The sequence below is a fragment of the Eubalaena glacialis genome, chromosome X (assembly GCF_028564815.1).
Source record: "Eubalaena glacialis isolate mEubGla1 chromosome X, mEubGla1.1.hap2.+ XY, whole genome shotgun sequence".
NCBI lineage: Eukaryota > Metazoa > Chordata > Mammalia > Artiodactyla > Balaenidae > Eubalaena > Eubalaena glacialis.
This window is the reverse complement of record NC_083736.1, coordinates 100,322,990-100,340,784: the sequence shown is the minus strand read 5'-3', so window position 1 is coordinate 100,340,784 and position 17,795 is coordinate 100,322,990. Positions and strand designations below refer to the sequence as shown.

Below are 17,795 nucleotides of genomic sequence, written 5' to 3'. Positions count from 1 at the left end.
GCCTTTTCTTCTATGGATCATGTTTTCTGGTGTCATATCTAAGCAATATCTATTGATACCTAACCCAAGGTCACAAGGATTTTCTCCTGTTTTCTTCTAAAAGATTTGTAGATTTAGGCTTTATAGATTTAGGTTTTATATTTAGGTCTATGATCCATTTTGAGTTAATTTCTGTAAACAGTGCAAGCAATGAGTCAAAGTTCATTTTTGTGCATATGCATATCCAATTCTTCCAGTCCTATTTGTTGAAAAGACTATCTTTTCTCCTCTGATTTGCCTTTGCACTTTTGTAAAAAAATCAATTCATCATGCACCTATGGGTCTAGTTATGGACTCTATTCTGTTCCATTCATCTATATGTCTATCCTTTAACTACTAGCACACTATCATTTATTCTAGTTTTATACTAAGTCTTGGAATTGTGTAATATAAATACTCCAGCTTCATTCTTTTAAAAAGCTGTATTAGCATTTCTATCTGAATTTTAGAATCAGCTTGTTAATTTCTACAAGAAAAGCAAGAATGTTTATTGAATCTGTAGAAAAATTTGGAGAGAATTGGCATCTTAGTAATAGAGTATTCTAATCCCTGAACATGATATATACCTACATTAATTCAGGTGTTCTTTTATTGCTCTCAACAATATTTTTGTAGTTTTCAGTGCACTGGACTTGCACATTTTTGACTGACTTGCTCCTATGTATTTTAAATTTTTGATGCTCTTGCAAAAGGCATTTTTATAATTCCATTTTCCTAATTTTCATTGTTAAAATATATACATATAACTGATTTTTGTTTATTGATCTTATCTTATTGGTTATGTTTATCCTGTGACCTTTCTGCACTCACGAGTTTTAGGAGTATTTTAGTATTGTTCATCCACAAAAAAAGAGACAGCTTTACTCTTCCTTTCTAGTCTGGATGCTTTTCCTTTTCCTTTTCTTGTGTTACTGCACTGGTGATGTTGAATAGAAATGGTGAGAGCAGACATGTTATGAACTTAGGAGAAAGCAATGTAGTCTTTCTCCACTGAATATAATTTTAGCTACAGTGGTTTGGTAGATGCTCCTTAAGACTGAGGAAATCAGTTCTATTATTTCTAGTTAGCTGAGAGTTTTTATCAGAAACAGGCTGGGACCTGGGACCCTTTGCTGCAGTGCTGCAATGCTTGCACCTGGACACACCTCTCCTCGAGCAACAAAACACAAAGAAACTATATGGGACTAAAAATAACACAGAAACTATATGGGACTAAAAATAACTGCATGCATGTGCAGTTGGGGCAAATCCTGGACCCAAAAAGAAACAAAAGATCAAAAAACCCAACTGCCACTTTTGAAGAGCCTGGAGCAAAAGCAGGGTACTGAGCATGCCCCCTGCACACAACACCACCAGAGGGGTGGGCAAAACACCTAAGCCACCCCCTGGCCCGATCCCTGGATGCACCCCTACCCCTGCTGCAGCAGGGGCCCCAGTAAAGCCTTGCCTTAAAAAAAAAAATCCATGATGGATTTTGGTAAATGCTTTCTTTGCATCTGCTGAGATAGTTACATGGTGGGCTTATTTATGTTTAAAATTTGTATTTAGTCTTTTAATATGGTGAATTATAAGTTTGATTTTCAAATGTTAAACCAACCATGCACTCCTTGCATAAACCCCACTTGGTAAGAACACATTATCCACTTTATATGCCATTGGATCTGATTTACTAAAATTCTGTTCTTCATTTCTGCATCTACGTTAATGAGCTATAGCTTAATGATTTTTAAAATTTTATCTTTGTCTGGTTTGGGTATTAGGACATATTTGTTTCATAAAATTAGCTGGACATCAGCCCTAATGCTTCCATTTTCTAAGTTTATGCAAGATTGATATTGTCTCTTACATAAATGTTTCATTTAATTCATCAGTGAAAACTTCTGGACTGGAATTTTTATGTGTGTGTGGGAAGAGTTTGATAATTCAATTTCCTTAGTAGATATAGGGCTAGTCATATTTTGCTTCATTTAGTTAGTTAGTTAGTTTTAGGTAATGTGTATTTCTCAAGTTATTTGTCCATCTTTCTTCAGTGTTCTTCATTCTGCTGTTAAAAGCCCACCTGGTAAATTGTTCTTTCTTATATTTTGCTTTTCAAATCTAGATTTCCCTCCTTTTTATTTCACAATTTCCAGTGCTCTGTTGCGATTCTCTATCTGTTCACTCATTATTAGCAGAGTTCCCTTTAAATCAACAAATATATTTATCCTATCTGCTTTAAAACTTTGTCTAAAAATTCTAACATCTGTGTTATTTCAGAGTTAGTTTTCATTGATTGGTCTTTTTCTTGACCATGGGTCACTTTTACTTGTTACTTCACATGTCTAGTAAGTTTTAATTGCACATTGGACATTGTAGTTAATATGTACACATACTGGATTCTTTTATATTGTCTAAAAAGTACTGAACTTTTATTTTAGGAAATAGCTAACTCAGTTGAACTAACACTTAGAACTCTGTTTTCCTTTCAGTGGACAGCAGTTAAGTCTATGTTCACTTATTGCAGGCTTCCAGTTGTTCCTTCTTGCTGGGTTGCATGAATCCTCTCCTATACATATAAAGTCCAGGGTCCAACCAAGTATTTGGGCTGCATTTACAAGCAGATTTTTGGGCTCTCCATTCTGTGACTCCCTCCATTCCAGCATATCTCCCATCATTTTCCAGCCATCTTGGCATCCTCAATTCTGTCCTTGACGTCTCAAGCCACTGAGACTTTGTTTTTCTGTCTGGGTTCTTGCCATCCTTTGTCCTGCAGACTGAAGTGCCCACCCAGGAGAAAAGGCACATAAGTGCAAACTTGCCCACTGTACTTCCCTTCTTTAAAAGGTAGATTCCTCTCTACTTTTTTCCTACTTTGGCCACTCTCCTGTACTATTAAATAGTTGTTATATTTTGTCCAGAGTGTTTACTTCTTATCTTAAGGAGAGTTAATCTGATAAAAGTCATTCTGCTAATATCAGAAATGAATCCCTCTTGGTCTTTTTACTGCTACAGAAAGTAGCTTTACTATAAAACTACTCCCCTCAAGCTAATGTTATTCAAATAAGGTTCTGTATAACACTCTTCAATTATTATTAATAGGTGTTCTGTTAGAAGGAAGGAAAGTGGGTTAAATGGTTAAATAGAGCTTGGAAATACAGCACTGCAAAACAAACAAATAGGTTTCTTTACTCCAGGACTTTTAAACACCTTTAGTATGCTAGTGTGCCTTCTATATGCCTAAATGGAATATGCTCTTGAGATATTATCCCAAACTTTTTCATATATCATTAGTAATATTCAATAATTCATTCAAAAATATTCACTGAGCCCCAAAGAGTGAAGACTAGGGTACGATCACCTTCCTCCTAGTACAATTCCTTTTTGGCCACAATTCACTATCCCTTTTTTATCTTCTGTTTTCAGTGTCAGTCACTGATTCATAGTGGCTAGGTTTATGCTATTTAATCATCACCAATACTTACTCTGTAATCATCATATCTATATAATAGGGATGCTGCTGTGGGAAAAGTGAGATGAAAACAGAGATAGACCAATCATTAACTTAAATGGATTAGATAAAAATACATGAAATACATGAAATTGTATGGTAACTAGCACAGATTAGTAGCCTGATAAATGTTTGGTTCCTTAAGTGTTTTGCATTCTTTTGCCTATTAAGTCATTGACTGCAACAAGATTCATCAGAGGTTGGCAGACTACAGCTCTCAGGCCAAATTCAGTCAGATCCCTGTTTTGTATAGTCCAAGAGCCAATAATTTTTTTACACTATTAAAAGGCTGCTTTTAAAAAAGGAGAAAAATATGTGACAGAGACCTTATGTGTCTCACAAAGGCTAAATTATTTACCATATGGATTTTTACAGAAAGTGTTTGCTGATCTCTGAGATATAGTCTAATCCTTACAGCAATCTAAAATAAGCAATAGAGTAAAATTCATTTTATTTAATTAGATGCTGAGGTACAAGCCCTGTTTTTTAAAAAAATATTAAAATCACGATTTTATTGGTTTTCCAAGTTTTTGAAGGCTCATCTCATATCTTACCTTTTCTCCTTTTATACCACTACAGTCACACTTTGATCCTGGAGAACACCCATAGCAAGCCTATAAGGAAGAGAAAAAGGGAGGAAAATCATTAAATATGAACCTGAAAACCAGACTCTGACTTAGAGCTCAAATGAATTCAACAATCCAAACTTGTAAAACAACTACCAGAAAAACATCTGAAAGGATATATACTAAATTGCAAACAATGGTTACCTCTGGGGAATCTTTCATCTTTTATTGTATACATTTCTGTTTGAACTTTTCAAAATGAGCAAATATAATACTTATAATTTTAAAGTGAAAAATGTCTTTTTAAAAATGAAAAAGAAATCCATACAACTGCCCTGTAATATGATTTTCAGCTCTAAGGAACTCATTTTCTCTCCTAACATCACTTGTAAGAAATTACCTCTCAATCAATATTAGCAAAGACCTTGGCAACTAGCCAAAGATGCCTGCCACTTAAAGTCCCTTGCTTTTCTGCATTCATGAGCATGAAATACATACTGGCTTTTACCACCTTTCTTTTCTTTGCTTCCACTATTTCATCACTAGTAGCTCAGTCTCTAATAGCTCCAAACTTTACCACAAAAGTTGTTCCCACAGCCTAGGTGTCCTAAATAGCCACTCGTAACAACTTCATTCACTCATATGAGGAATTGAGGTACTAGAGCCAGAAAAATATACTCCTCCAAAATAAGAACCTGTAGGACAAGAAGACAACAGATGATGTCTGCCATCCAGAACTATCCTTTACTCTGGCGTGAAGCTGAACTGCTTAGAAAAACAAATAGTAATTAGTTTAACATATGTAGATAGCTCAGCATTTATGTACAATAAGGGGTTATGCTTCTCATCAAATCAGAGAAATTTTTATGTGATGTAAATACCAAATAATGTTTATCAATGTTCAGCCATGGGAGGCTATGAATTAAAATGTACCTTAGCCTCCTTCCCAACATTCCACGCTTTCCTTTACTCCAATCACTACCAGAGTACCTCCCTCAATCCTTAACAAACTACTAACCTTGTCCTTCTGGTTAGAAATCCTAACCCACTCAGCTGCAACTAGACGTCACCCTCATGCTGAAACTCCTTTTCCTGATTATAACAGCAAACTACAGGGGCTTGATGTTGGGGGAAATCTCTCACGCACATTGCAAAAGACTGTTCCAATAAAAGATGTGAACTTGACATTTCTAATTGAAACTGTTATATAGCCACTATTTATTATACATAGGTGATTAGGTTATACACTCTGCTTTTAGTACTATATGTCAACTACATTGAGTTAAACAGACTTATTTTTATTTTTTTAACATCTTTATTGGAGTATAATTGTTTTACAATGGTGTGTTAGTTTCTGCTTTATAACAAAGTGAATCAGTTATACATATACATATATCCCCATATCTCCTCCCTCTTGCGTCTCCCTTCCACCCTCCCTATCCCACCCCTCTAGGTGGACACAAAGCATCGAGCTGATCTCCCTGTGCCATGCGGCTGTTTCCCACCAGCTATCTATTTTACATTTGGTAGTGTATATATGTCCATGCCACTCTCATACTTCGTCCTAGCTTACCCTTCACCCTCCCCGTGTCCTCAAGTCCATTCTCTATGTCTGCGTCTTTATTCCTGTCCTGCCCCTAGGTTCTTCAGAACCATTTTTTTTTTAGATTCCATATATATGTGTTAGCATACGGTATTTGTTTTTCTCTTTCTAACTTACTTCACTCTGTATGACAGTCTCTAGGTCCATCCACCTCACTACAAATAACGCAATTTGGTTTCTTTTTATGGCTGAGAAATATTCCATGGTATATCTGTGCCACATCTTCTTTATCCATTCATCTGTCGATGGACACTTAGGTGGCTTTCATGTCCTGGCTATTGTAAATAGAGCTGCAATGAACATTGTGGTACATGACACTTTTTGAATTATGGTTTTCTCAGGGCATATGCCGAAGAGTGGGATTGCTGGGTTGTATGGAAGTTCTATTTTTAGTTTTCTAAGGAACCTCCATACTGTTCTCCATAGTGGCTGTATCAATTTACATTTCCACCAACAGTGCAAGAGGGTTCCCTTTTCTCCACACCCTCTCCAGCATTTATTGTTTGTAGATTTTTGGATGATGGCCATTATGACCGGTGTGAGGTGATATCTCATTGTAGTTTTGATTTGCATTTCTCTAATGATTACTGATGTTGAGCATCCTTTCATTTGTTTGTTGGCAATCTATATACCTTCTTTGCAGAAATGTCTATTTAGGTCTTCTGCCCATTTTTAATTGGGTTGTTTGTTTTTTTGATATTGAGCTGCATGAGCTGCTTGTATATTTGGAGATTAATCCTTTGACAGTTGCTTCGTTTGCAAATATTTTCTCCAATTCTGAGGGTTGTCTTTTCGACTTGTTTATGGTTTCCTTTGCGGTGTAAAATCTTTTAAGTTTCATTAGGTCCCATTTGTTTATTTTGGTTTTTATTTCCATTACTCTAGGAGGTGGGTCAAAACGGATCTTGCTGTGATTTATGTCATAGAGTGTTCTGCCTATGTTTTCCTCTAAGAGTTTTATAGTGTCTGGCCTTACATTTAGGTCTTTAATCCATTTTGAGTTTATTTTTGTGTACGGTGTTAGGGAGTGTTCTAATTTCACTCTTTTACATGTAGCTGTCCAGTTTTCCCAGCACCACTTATTGAAGAGTCTATCTTTTCTCCATTTTATTATCTTGCCTCCTTTATCAAAAATAAGGTGACCATATGTGCATGGGTTTATCTCTGGGCTTTCTATCCTGTTGAATTGATCTATATTTCTGTTTCTGTGCCAGGACCATACTGTCTTGATTACTGTAGCTTTGTAGTATAGTCTGAAGTCAAGGAGCCTGATTCCTCCAGTCCTGTTTTTCTTTCTCAAGATTGCTTTGGCTATTCGGGGTCTTTTGTATTTCCATACAAATTGTGAAATTTTTTGCCCTAGTTCTGTGAAAAATGCCATTGGTAGTTTCATAGGGATTGCATTGAATCTGTAGATTGCTTTGGGTAGTATAGACATTTTCACAATGTTGAATCTTCCAATCCAAGAACATGGTATATCTCTCCATCTGTTTGTATCATCTTTAATTTCTTTTAATAGTGTCTTATAGTTTTCTGCATAAAAGTCTTTTGTCTACTTAGATAGGATTATTCCTAGGTATTTTATTCTTTTTGTTGCAATGGTAAATGGGAGTGTTTCCTTAGTTTCTCTTTCAGATTTTTCATCATTAGTGTATAGGAATGCAAGAGATTTCTGTGCATTAATTTTGTATTCTTCAACTTTACCAAATTCATTGATTAGCTCTAGTAGTTTTCTGGTAGCATCTTTAGGATTCTGTATGTATAGTATTACGTCATCTGCAAACAGTGACAGTTTTACTTCTTCTTTCCTGTTTGGATTCCTTTTATTTCTTTTTCTGCTCAGATTGCTGTGGTTAAAACTTTCAAAACTATGTTGAATAATAGTGGTGAGAGTGGGCAACCATGTCTTTTTCCTGATCTTAGTGGAAATGGTTTCAGTTTTTCATCATTGAGAATGATGTTGGCTGTGGGTTTGTCATATATGGCCTTTATTATGTTCAGGTAAGTTCTCTCTATGCCTACTTTCTGGAGAGTTTTTATCATAAATGGGTGTTGAATTTTGTCAAGAGCTTTTTCTGCATCTATTGAGATGATCATATGGTTTTTCTCCTTCAATTTGTTAATATGGTTTATCACATTGATTGATTGCTGTATATTGAAGAATCCTTGCATTCCTGGGATAAACCCCACTTTATCATGGTGGATGATACTTTTAATGTGCTTCTGGATTCTGTTTGCTAGTATTTTGTTGAGGATTTTTACATCTATGTTCATCAGTGTTATTGGCCTGTAGTTTTCTTTTTCTGTGACAACTCTCTCTGGTTTTGTATCAGGGTGATGGTGGCCTCATAGAGTGAGTTTGGGAGTGTTCCTCCCTCTGCTATATTTTGAAAGGGTTTGAGAAGGATAGGTGTTAGCTCTTCTCTAAATTTTTCACAGAATTCGCCTGTGAAGCCATCTGGTCCTGGGTTTTGGTTTGTTGGGAGATTTTTAATCACGGTCCCAATTTCAGTGCTTGTGATTGGTTGGTTTATATTTTCTATTTCTTCCTGGTTCGGTCCCAGAAGGTTGTGCTTTTCTAAGAATTTGTCCATTTCTTTCAGGTTGTCCATTTTATTGGCATATATTGGTTGTAGTAATCTCTCATGATCCTTTGTATTTCTGCAGTGTCAGTTGTTACTTCTCCTTTTTCATTTCTAATTTTATTGATTTGAGTCTTCTCCCTTTTTTCCTTGATGAGTCTGGCTAACGATTTATCAATATTGTTTATCTTCTCAAAGAACCAGCTTTTAGTTTCATTGAACTTTGCTATTGTTTCCTTCATTTCCTTTTCATTTATTTCTGATCTGATCTTTATGATTTCTTTCCTTCTGCTAACTTTGGGTTATTTTTGTTCTTGTGTGTCTAATTGCTTTAGGTGTAAGGTTAGTATGCTTATTTGAGATTTTTCTTGTTTCTTGAGGTAGGACTGTATTGCTATAAACTTCCCTCTTAGAACTGCTTTTGCTGCATCCCATAGGTTTTGGGCAGTCGTGTTTTCATTGTCATTTGTTTCTAGGTATTTTTTGATTTCCTCTTTGATTTCTTCAGTGATCTCTTGGTTATTTAGTAGCGTATTGTTTAGCCTCCATGTGTTTGTATTTTTTATGGCTCTTTTTTCTGTAATTGATATCTAGTCTCACAGTGTTGTGGTCGGAAAAGATACTTGATACGATTTCAATTTTCTTAAATTTACCGAAGCTTGATTTGTGACCCAAGATATGATCTATCCTGGAGAATGTTCCACGAGCACCTGAGAAGAGTGTATTCTGTTATTTTTGGATGGAATGCCCTATAAATATCAATTAAGTCCATCTTTTTTAATGTATCATTTAAAGCTTGTGTTTCCTTATTTATTTTCATTTTGATTGATCTGGCCATTGCTGAAAGTGGGGTGTTAAAATCCCTTACTATTATTGTGTTATTGTCAATTTCTCCTTTTATGGCTGTTAGCATTTGCCTTATGTATTGAGGTGCTCCTATGTTGGGTGCATAAATATTTACAACTGTTATACCTTCTTCTTGGATTGATCTCTTGATCATTATGTAGTGTCCTTCTTTGTCTCCTGTAGTAGTCTTTATTTTAAAGTTTATTTTGTCTCATATGAGAATTGCTACTCCAGCTTTCTTTTGATTTCCATTTGCATGGAATATCTTTTTCCATCCCCTCACTTTCAGTCTGTATGTGTCCTTTGGTCTGAAGTGGGTCTCTTGTACACAGCATATATATGGGTCTTGTTTTTGTATCCATTCAGCCAGTCTATGTCTTTTGGTTGGAGCATTTAATCCATTTACATTTAAGGTAATTATCGATATGTATGTTCCTATTACCATTTTCTTAATTGTTTTGGGTTTGTTATTGTAGGTCTTTTCCTTCTCTTGTGTTTCCTGCCTAGAGAAGTTCCTTTAGCATTTGCTGTAAAGCTGGTTTGGTGGTGCTGATTTCCCTTAGCTTTTGCTTGTTTGTCAAGGTTTTAATTTCTCTGTTGAACCTGAAGGAGATCCTTGCTGGGTAGAGTAATCTTGGTTGTAGGTTTTTCCCTTTCATCACTTTAAATATGTTCTGCCACTCCCTTCTGGCTTGCAGAGTTTCTGCTGAAAGATCAGCTGTTAACCTTATGGGGATTCCCTTGTATGTTATTTGCTGTTTTTCCCTTGCTGCTTTTAATATTTTTTCTTTGTATTTAATTTTTGATAGTTTGATTAATATGTGTCTTGGCATGTTTCTCCTTGGATTTATCCTGTATGGGACTCTCTGCACTTCCTGGACTTGACTATTTCCTTTCACATGTTAGGGAAGTTCTCAACTATAATCTCTTCCAATATTTTCTCAGTCCCTTTCTTTTTCTCTTCTTCTTCTGGGACCCCTATAATTCAAATGTTGGTGCGTTTAATGTTGTCCCAGAGGTCCCTGAGACCGTCCTCAATTTTTTTCATTCTTTTCTCTTTATTCTGCTCTGCAGTAGTTATTTCCACTATTTATATTCCAGGTCACTTGTCCGTTCTCCTGCCTCAGTTATTCTGCTATTGATTCCTTCTAGAGAATTTTAAATTTCATTTATTGTGTTGTTCATCATTGTTTATTTGCTCTTTAGTTCTTCTCGGTGCTTGTTAAACGTTTCTTGTATTTTCTCCATTGCATTTCCAAGATTTTGGATCATCTTTACTATCATTTCTCTGAATTCTTTTTCAGGTAGACTGCCTATTTCCTCTTCATTTGTTTGGTCTGGTGGGTTTTTACCTTGCTCCTTCATCTGCTGAGTATTTCTCTGTCTTCTCATTTTGCTTAACTTACTGTGTTTGGGGCCTCCTTTTTGCAGGATGCAGGTTCGTAGTTCCCATTGCATTTGGTGTCTGCCCCCAGTTGGTGAGGTTGGTTCAGTGGGTTGTGTAGGTTTCCTGGTGGAGAGGACTGGTGCCTGTTTTCTGGTGGATGAGGCTGGTCTTGTCTTTCTGGTGGTCAGGACCACAGCCAGTAGTGTGTTTGTGGTGTCTGTGAACTTAGTATGATTTTAGGCAGCCTCTCTGCTAATGGGTGGGGTTGTGTTCCTGTCTTTCTAGTTGTTTTGCATGGGGTGTCCAGCACTGTAGCTTGCTGGTCGTTGAGTAGAACCGCGTCTTAGCATTGAGACGAGGATCTCTGGGAGAGCTCTTGCCGATTGATATTATGTGGGGCCTGAAGGTCTCTGGTGGTCTAATGTCCTGGACTCGGCCCTCCCACCTCGGAGGCTCAGGCCTGACACCCGGCCAGAGCACTAAGACCCTCTCAGCCACATGGCTGATAGGAACTCTAAAGCTCAGATGCTCTCCTCAGAAAGTTCAAGATTCAGATTCCAACTATGGCACAGATAGCAGCCTACGGCAAGATCAGTCCTCCCTTATGACCAAGACAACTTCTGGCTTCTTCACATCTTTGCTTGGAGATGTAGAAGATTCCTTTCCCATTCTCTCCTGTAGCCCGTTATGATGAGTCTTGGAAAGCAGATGAGTGGTTTATTACTGAGGATATTAAAGCACAGGAACCAACAGCCAGATGAAGAGATTCATAGGGTGAGGTCGAGAACAAAGAAACTTCAGTCCTCTTGGAGTTTGGAGCCCAGCACAGTGGCACATGGAGGCATTCTGCTTCACCAACTTGGAAGCTCTATACAGACTCTTAAGACTTACACATCAAACATGAAGTGAGTATTACTAGAGGCCAGAAAACCTGTTAGGCGCTAAAAATGAATAAGGCAAGACTAATTCCAACATACATAACTAATTCAACAAATACTTATTGATCACCTGTAATGTGCTAGCCATTTGGTTATGTTAGTTGCACGTAGAGATACAAAGACGGTACATCATTGCTCTCTAATGGAAAGGATAATCCCATACACAAAAATTACATTACAGTGTATCAGGAACAGAGGTTAATTTAAGGTATATAATAGTGTTTTGTACAAACATGAATTCTAGATTCCAAAGTAAAACTTATGAATTTTAGAAGATACTGATTCACGAGAATGGTTATATTCATGGAATTAGATTGTGCATGTTATCAACACTCAATTACATGCATTAATGGAGGAGTAAAGGACAGCGATAATATAAAATGACTGTAAATCTAAGAACAATTAAAATTTGACTTTGAAGTGTATGTCTGCATTTTATACATAAATATATTTGCATAGTGTTTTGGTTTTGTAAGTAAAAGGTGGTGTAACATTCCATTTTCATCTTTCATTAAGAGTTTTTTTAATGTAAGTATTGTATATTATCTGTATCTTACTTATAATATATATATAGTATTATATGTTATATATATATATAGTACTATGTGTTACCACTTATATGTGGAACCTGAAAAGTAAAACAAACTAGTGAATATAACAAAAAAAGAAACAGACTCACAGATACAGAAAACAAATTAGTAGCTACCAGTGGAGAGAGAGAAGAGGTGAGGGGCAAGATAGAGATAGGGGATTAAGAGGTACAAGCTACTAAATATAAAATAACTAAGCTACAAGGATATATTGTACAGCAGAGGGAATATAGCCAATATTTTATAACTATAAATGGAGTAAAATCTTTAAAAATTGTGGATCACTAGGTTGTACATCTGAAACCTATATAATATTGTAAATCAACTGTATTACAATTTAAAAAATAATAAAAAAATTTTAAAGGAGTTCCACCTTTTTAAAATACAAATTAAGTTCCTGAAAATAATACAAAGCAACAGCCTAATAGGATTGATCAATATGGAGAAGATACTATGTAACCTGTCTTTATAAATGTATTTCTGACTTTTCAGTATCCAACAATATTCTCCAACTCCTAATATAATTTACAAACAAACAATAAAATTTTACCCATACATGTCATTTTTGAAGTGATTTTACACAAAGTTTTCTAAAAATTAGTAATTTCATCTTTTTGCACTTCTTTATTACTTAACATGTAGTTATACTTTAGAGAGCTCACTATGTAAAACATTTGGTATCTACAGAAAAATTTGTTTGAATTCAATTTGAAAATTTAATTTATATTCTATTTATTCCACCTAGGTTACGATAATGGCTCCGGTACTAAGTTCAAGAAAAAAAAAAGGCAACTGTAATACACAAACCAACCACTAGATGCCATTTTTCATATAGTTATAACCATGATGCCCACAAGGAAACAGCCCCAAGTTGACATCTGTTTAATGGAACAATTTGTTTTTTACCAACATCTATTAATACTGATTAGGTGCTTAATAAGCACCAAGCACAATATTAGGGCTATAAGTTATACAAAAAAATGGGTGCTGCCTTTAAGGAACTTCCAATCTAGCAAAAAACAAACAAACAAACTAGGCCCACCAAACAAATGAAAATAATACTTAAATACAATGGAATAATGATATAGCAGACAATAATAAGAGAAAGAGCTCTAAGCTACAAGAAATACATCCTGATTTTACCTCAGGAATTGATTCATTAGATGACTATGGATAAGTCATTCCTACACCCTAGTGCTCAGTTTTCTCCTTGGTAAAATTATATAGACAATATGATATCTTCAGGTAGCGTCCAGCTTTTACAGGCTGTGATTCAGTGGGATTTCCCAAGTGAAAACGAGTTTTATAATCAATAATTGTTATCAAACTTAAGAGAGTTCCCTTGAACTTGGGAGTATTCATAATGGCTCTGTAGAGAATGTAAATAACTCGACTTCAATTTCTAAAAATGGGCAGAAATATATCTAGAGGAAAAAATGGTCATGCTAAGCAATAAAATTAAAATATAAATTTTTTGTGAACAAAGAGTCAGGCAAAATAAACATTAAGTACCTCAGTCTAAAGGACTTCTTAAGTACATACGGAAAAAATACAGTAGGAGATAAGTCCCAAAAAAAACCTTTCAAAAACTGTGGAAAAACTTATTTAATTCTACAAAGTCACTGAACACTGTTGAAGCAAGAAAACTGGTGCAACTATAGTAATGTTGTATACTTTTTAGTGAGGAAGAAAATAATAAAAAGTATGAAAATTTTTTAATTATCATGTAGTAAAACACATCATGAAGATACAATAATTAAAACAGTATGGTATTGCTCAATGAATAGGCAGCTCAATAAACCAAAATACAATGGCCAGAAACAGATCTACATAAACACACACACACACACACACACCCCTACTATAAATATAAGTTGGCATACGAAATAGATATGAAAATATTGTATTGTTCAACATATGATACTAGGACAAGTACAGAAAACAATAAATTTAGATCTCAGGCTCCTACAATAAAAAATACTAGATATAGGACTAAAAGTACAAATAAAAGCAAACTTCTGTATGCATTAGGATCACTTACAGAACCTCACAAAAATTCAGATACTACAACCCCCATCCTAAAGATTTTGTTTCAGTAAGCTTGAGGTTGGCTACCAGAATCTGAAATTTTAATAAACATCTCTAGGTGATTCTGATTCACGTGTTCTAAGATATATACTACAAAATAACGGCATAGGGAAATAATACCCCAATAATGGAGTTAGGTATCCAGACTGATATGCCTACTTAAAAAAAAAAAACTTTTATGCTTGAAAAAAATGTAAAAATATCTTAAAAACCTCAAAGAGAGGCACAATAGGATTTATCAGGCTAAAATCTAGGGGGGAAAACCCTAGTAAGCTGACCACTGAAACTACTTTTTCCCCGAGGGCATTTACAAAACTTGGAGAATTTGAGATTCTTTTTTACATTGTAAGGGAGTCACATACAAAATAACCTCAGGGAATTTCAAGAAAAAGATACCTTAGGTCTCAGCAGAGAAGTACAAGGGAAAAAGATCCTTGAGACGCTGTAACCACAAACTGGTCCTCATACAGATTTGCAGTGCAAATCAGCATTTAGCTGGGTGGTCCACTAACCTCAAACTGTAAATTTGTTCAGAGTGGACTCAAACTGCCTTGACCTCCCAGAGGTTGGGCAGAAATACATATAAATCCTATGTAGAAGAGCATACCTTCATATTAAGCTTCAAAGAATTCCAAAAAATCCTTTTTGAAAAGAAAATAAGCTATCCCATTCAAAAATCACTAAGCATACAAGGAAACAAAATACCATAAGCAAAAAACAGGAGAAACATCTCACAGCAGAAACTACTCAGCAAAGTTTCTAATATTAGAATTAGACGCAAAATATATGACTATTTTTACAATGATGAAAGATTTTTAACTTGAAGAAAATAAAGGGACCAGGAAACGGTAAAAAAAAAAAAAAAAAAAAAAAAAAAAAAAAAAGTAACCTAGCTGAATTGAAATATGAATTCTACAAGTAAAAGCTATGAAATTTAAAATTCAATGGATGAGCTTCACAGCAGACTAGATGCAGCTGAAGACAGTTAAAACACTTAGTAAAGTAAAAAGAAATTATTTATAATGTAACATGGAGATGAAACACATGGGAAATGTAAAAGAATAGTTAAGAGACATGGAAGGAAGAGTGAGGTGGTATAGCAAACAGGTAATTTGGGTTATAGAAGAAGAGGTGAAAGAGGGGATGGGGCAGAAGCAATAGTTAGAGATAATGCTAGAAAGTTTTTAAGAACTAATTAAAAATATCTGTAATTCTAAAAGTCCAGCATATCCAGTGAAAGAAAAAACAAACCCCAAACTGGATGCAAAATAGTGTAATGTCAGAACATAAAACCAAAACAAAACAAAAACAAACAAACAAAAAACCCATGGCCTTAAAAGCATCAAGAAAGACAAGAGACACCGTCTTCAAAGGGGTGACAATTCATTTATAGATTAGTTCTCAGAAATTAAACAGAAGCCAGAAGACCATGAAATTACATCTTTAATATGCTGAAAGAAAACTTTCAACCTGTATTTTTTACCCAGTGAAAATACCTTTCAAGAACAAGATAAAAATACAAATATTTTTAGACAAACAAAAACTGTGAAAGTATGCCCCCAGCAGGACTTCACAAAAGGAAATTCAAACCTTTCAAATATCTTCTCCTGTATGTGAAAGGAAATATAAATGAAGTGGAGGGTCTAAAATACAAAAAGGGGGACTTCCCTGATGGTCCAGTAGGTAAGACTCTGTGCTCCCAATGCAGGGGCCCAGGTTCGATCCCTGGTTGGGGAACTAGATCCCACATGCTGCAACTAAGAGTTCACATGCCGCAACTAAAGATTCTGCATGCCGCAAATAAAAGTTCCCACATGCCACAACAGAGATCCCACATGGGGCAACGAAAATCCTGCATGTCACAAGTAAGACCCAGTGCAGCCAAATAAATAAATAAATAAATAAATAAATATTTTAAAAAATACAAAAAGGAATTAAGAGAAAAAAAGTAATAAATTTGTGGTTGAATTTAAATAAATACTAACTATAAAATACAATTATAAAAGTAGGTGCAGGGTTCAAAAATACAGTACTAAAAGATAATACAATGTAAGACAGGAGAGGATGTGTGAAGTTAAAGTATTCTTCGATCCTTGTAACTGTAAAAAACAAGTATGGCCACTGATTACTTTAGACTTTGGTAAGATAAGCATAAAACCTAGGAATTCTAAATTCTACGATAAACCTTAAAAGAAGATAAGCAAAGTTTTCCAAATTATTAGAGAAGGACAATACTCAAATCCAAAAGAAGAGGAAAGAGAAAGAGAAAGAAAATTCTATCTTAGAGAAGGCAATACAACTTAAAGAAATATATCAGCAATTATATTAATTGCAATTAAGTATAAAATGACACAGCATGAAGAAATAAATCAGACAAATTTGGAATATGGTACATTAATAAAAAAAACTAGCATGGATTATTCAAAAAGTCAATGCCATGCCACTTGTAAATGACAGCTTAAGGAACTCTATGAACCAACTCCCTAACGAAACAACAATAAATGACGAAATCTAGAAAAAAAACTAAAAATGTAAGTCTCTGGATATTGTCTGGAAAACCTAAAGCAAATGAAGAAACATTTATTCAACAAAATTTACTAAATCTCAGTATGAACAGCAAGAATCTATAATAGTACGGGACTCTGACACCCCAATTTCACCAAAGGACAGATCATCCAACATGAAAATAAATAAGGAAACACAAGCTTTAAATGACACATTAAACAAGATGGACTTAATTGATATTTATAGGACATTCCATCCAAAAACAACAGAATACACTTTCTTCTCAAGTGCTCATGGAACATTCTCCAGGATAGATCATATCCTGGGTCACAAATTAACCCTTTAATTAACAAATTAAAATTGAAATCGTATCAAGTACCTTTTCTGACCACAACGCTATGAGACTAGATATCAATTACAGGAAAAAGTCAGTAAAAAATACAAACACATGGAGGCTACACAATACACTACTAAATAACCAAGAGATCACTGAAGAAATCAAAGAGGAAATCAAAAAATACCTAGAAACAAATGACAATGAAAATACAACAACCCCAAACCTATGGGATGCAGCAAAAGCAGTTCTAGGAGGGAAGTTTATAGCAATACAGTCCTACCTCAAGAAACAAGAAACATCCTAAATAAACAACATAAACTTACACCTAAAGCAATTAGAGAAAGAAGAAGAACAACAACAAAAAAACCCCCAGTTACCAAAAGGAAAGAAATCATAAAGATCAGACCAGAAATAAATGAAAAAGAAATGAAGTAAATGATAGCAAAGATCAATAAAACTAAAAGCTGGTTCTCTGAGAAGATAAACAAAATTGATAAACCGTTAGCCAGACTCATCAAGAAAAAGAGGGAGAGGACTCAAATCAACAGAATTACAAATTAAAAAGGAGAAGTAACAACTGACACTGCAGAAATACAAAGGATCATGAGAGATTACTACAAGCAACTATATGCCAATAAAATGGACAACCTGGAAGAAATGGACAAATTCTTAGAAAAGCACAACCTTCCAAGATTGAACCAGGAAGAAGTAGAAAATATAAACAGACCAATCACAAGCACTGAAATGGAAACTGTGATTAAAAATCTTCCAACAAACAAAAGCCCAGGAACAGATGGCTTCACAGGAGAATTCTTTCAAACATTTAG

General features: G+C 35.0%; 1 protein-coding gene across 1 annotated transcript in view; it reads right to left on the bottom strand.

Moving 5' to 3' along the window:
- Window positions 1-17,795, bottom strand: part of COL4A5 (collagen type IV alpha 5 chain) — a 258,495-nt gene that overhangs the window by 132,256 nt on the left and 108,444 nt on the right. Inside the window, exon 2 of the mRNA XM_061179490.1 lies at window positions 4,081-4,140. Within this exon, the coding sequence (XP_061035473.1) occupies window positions 4,081-4,140 (60 nt within the window). The remainder of the gene's footprint in view (window positions 1-4,080; window positions 4,141-17,795) is intronic.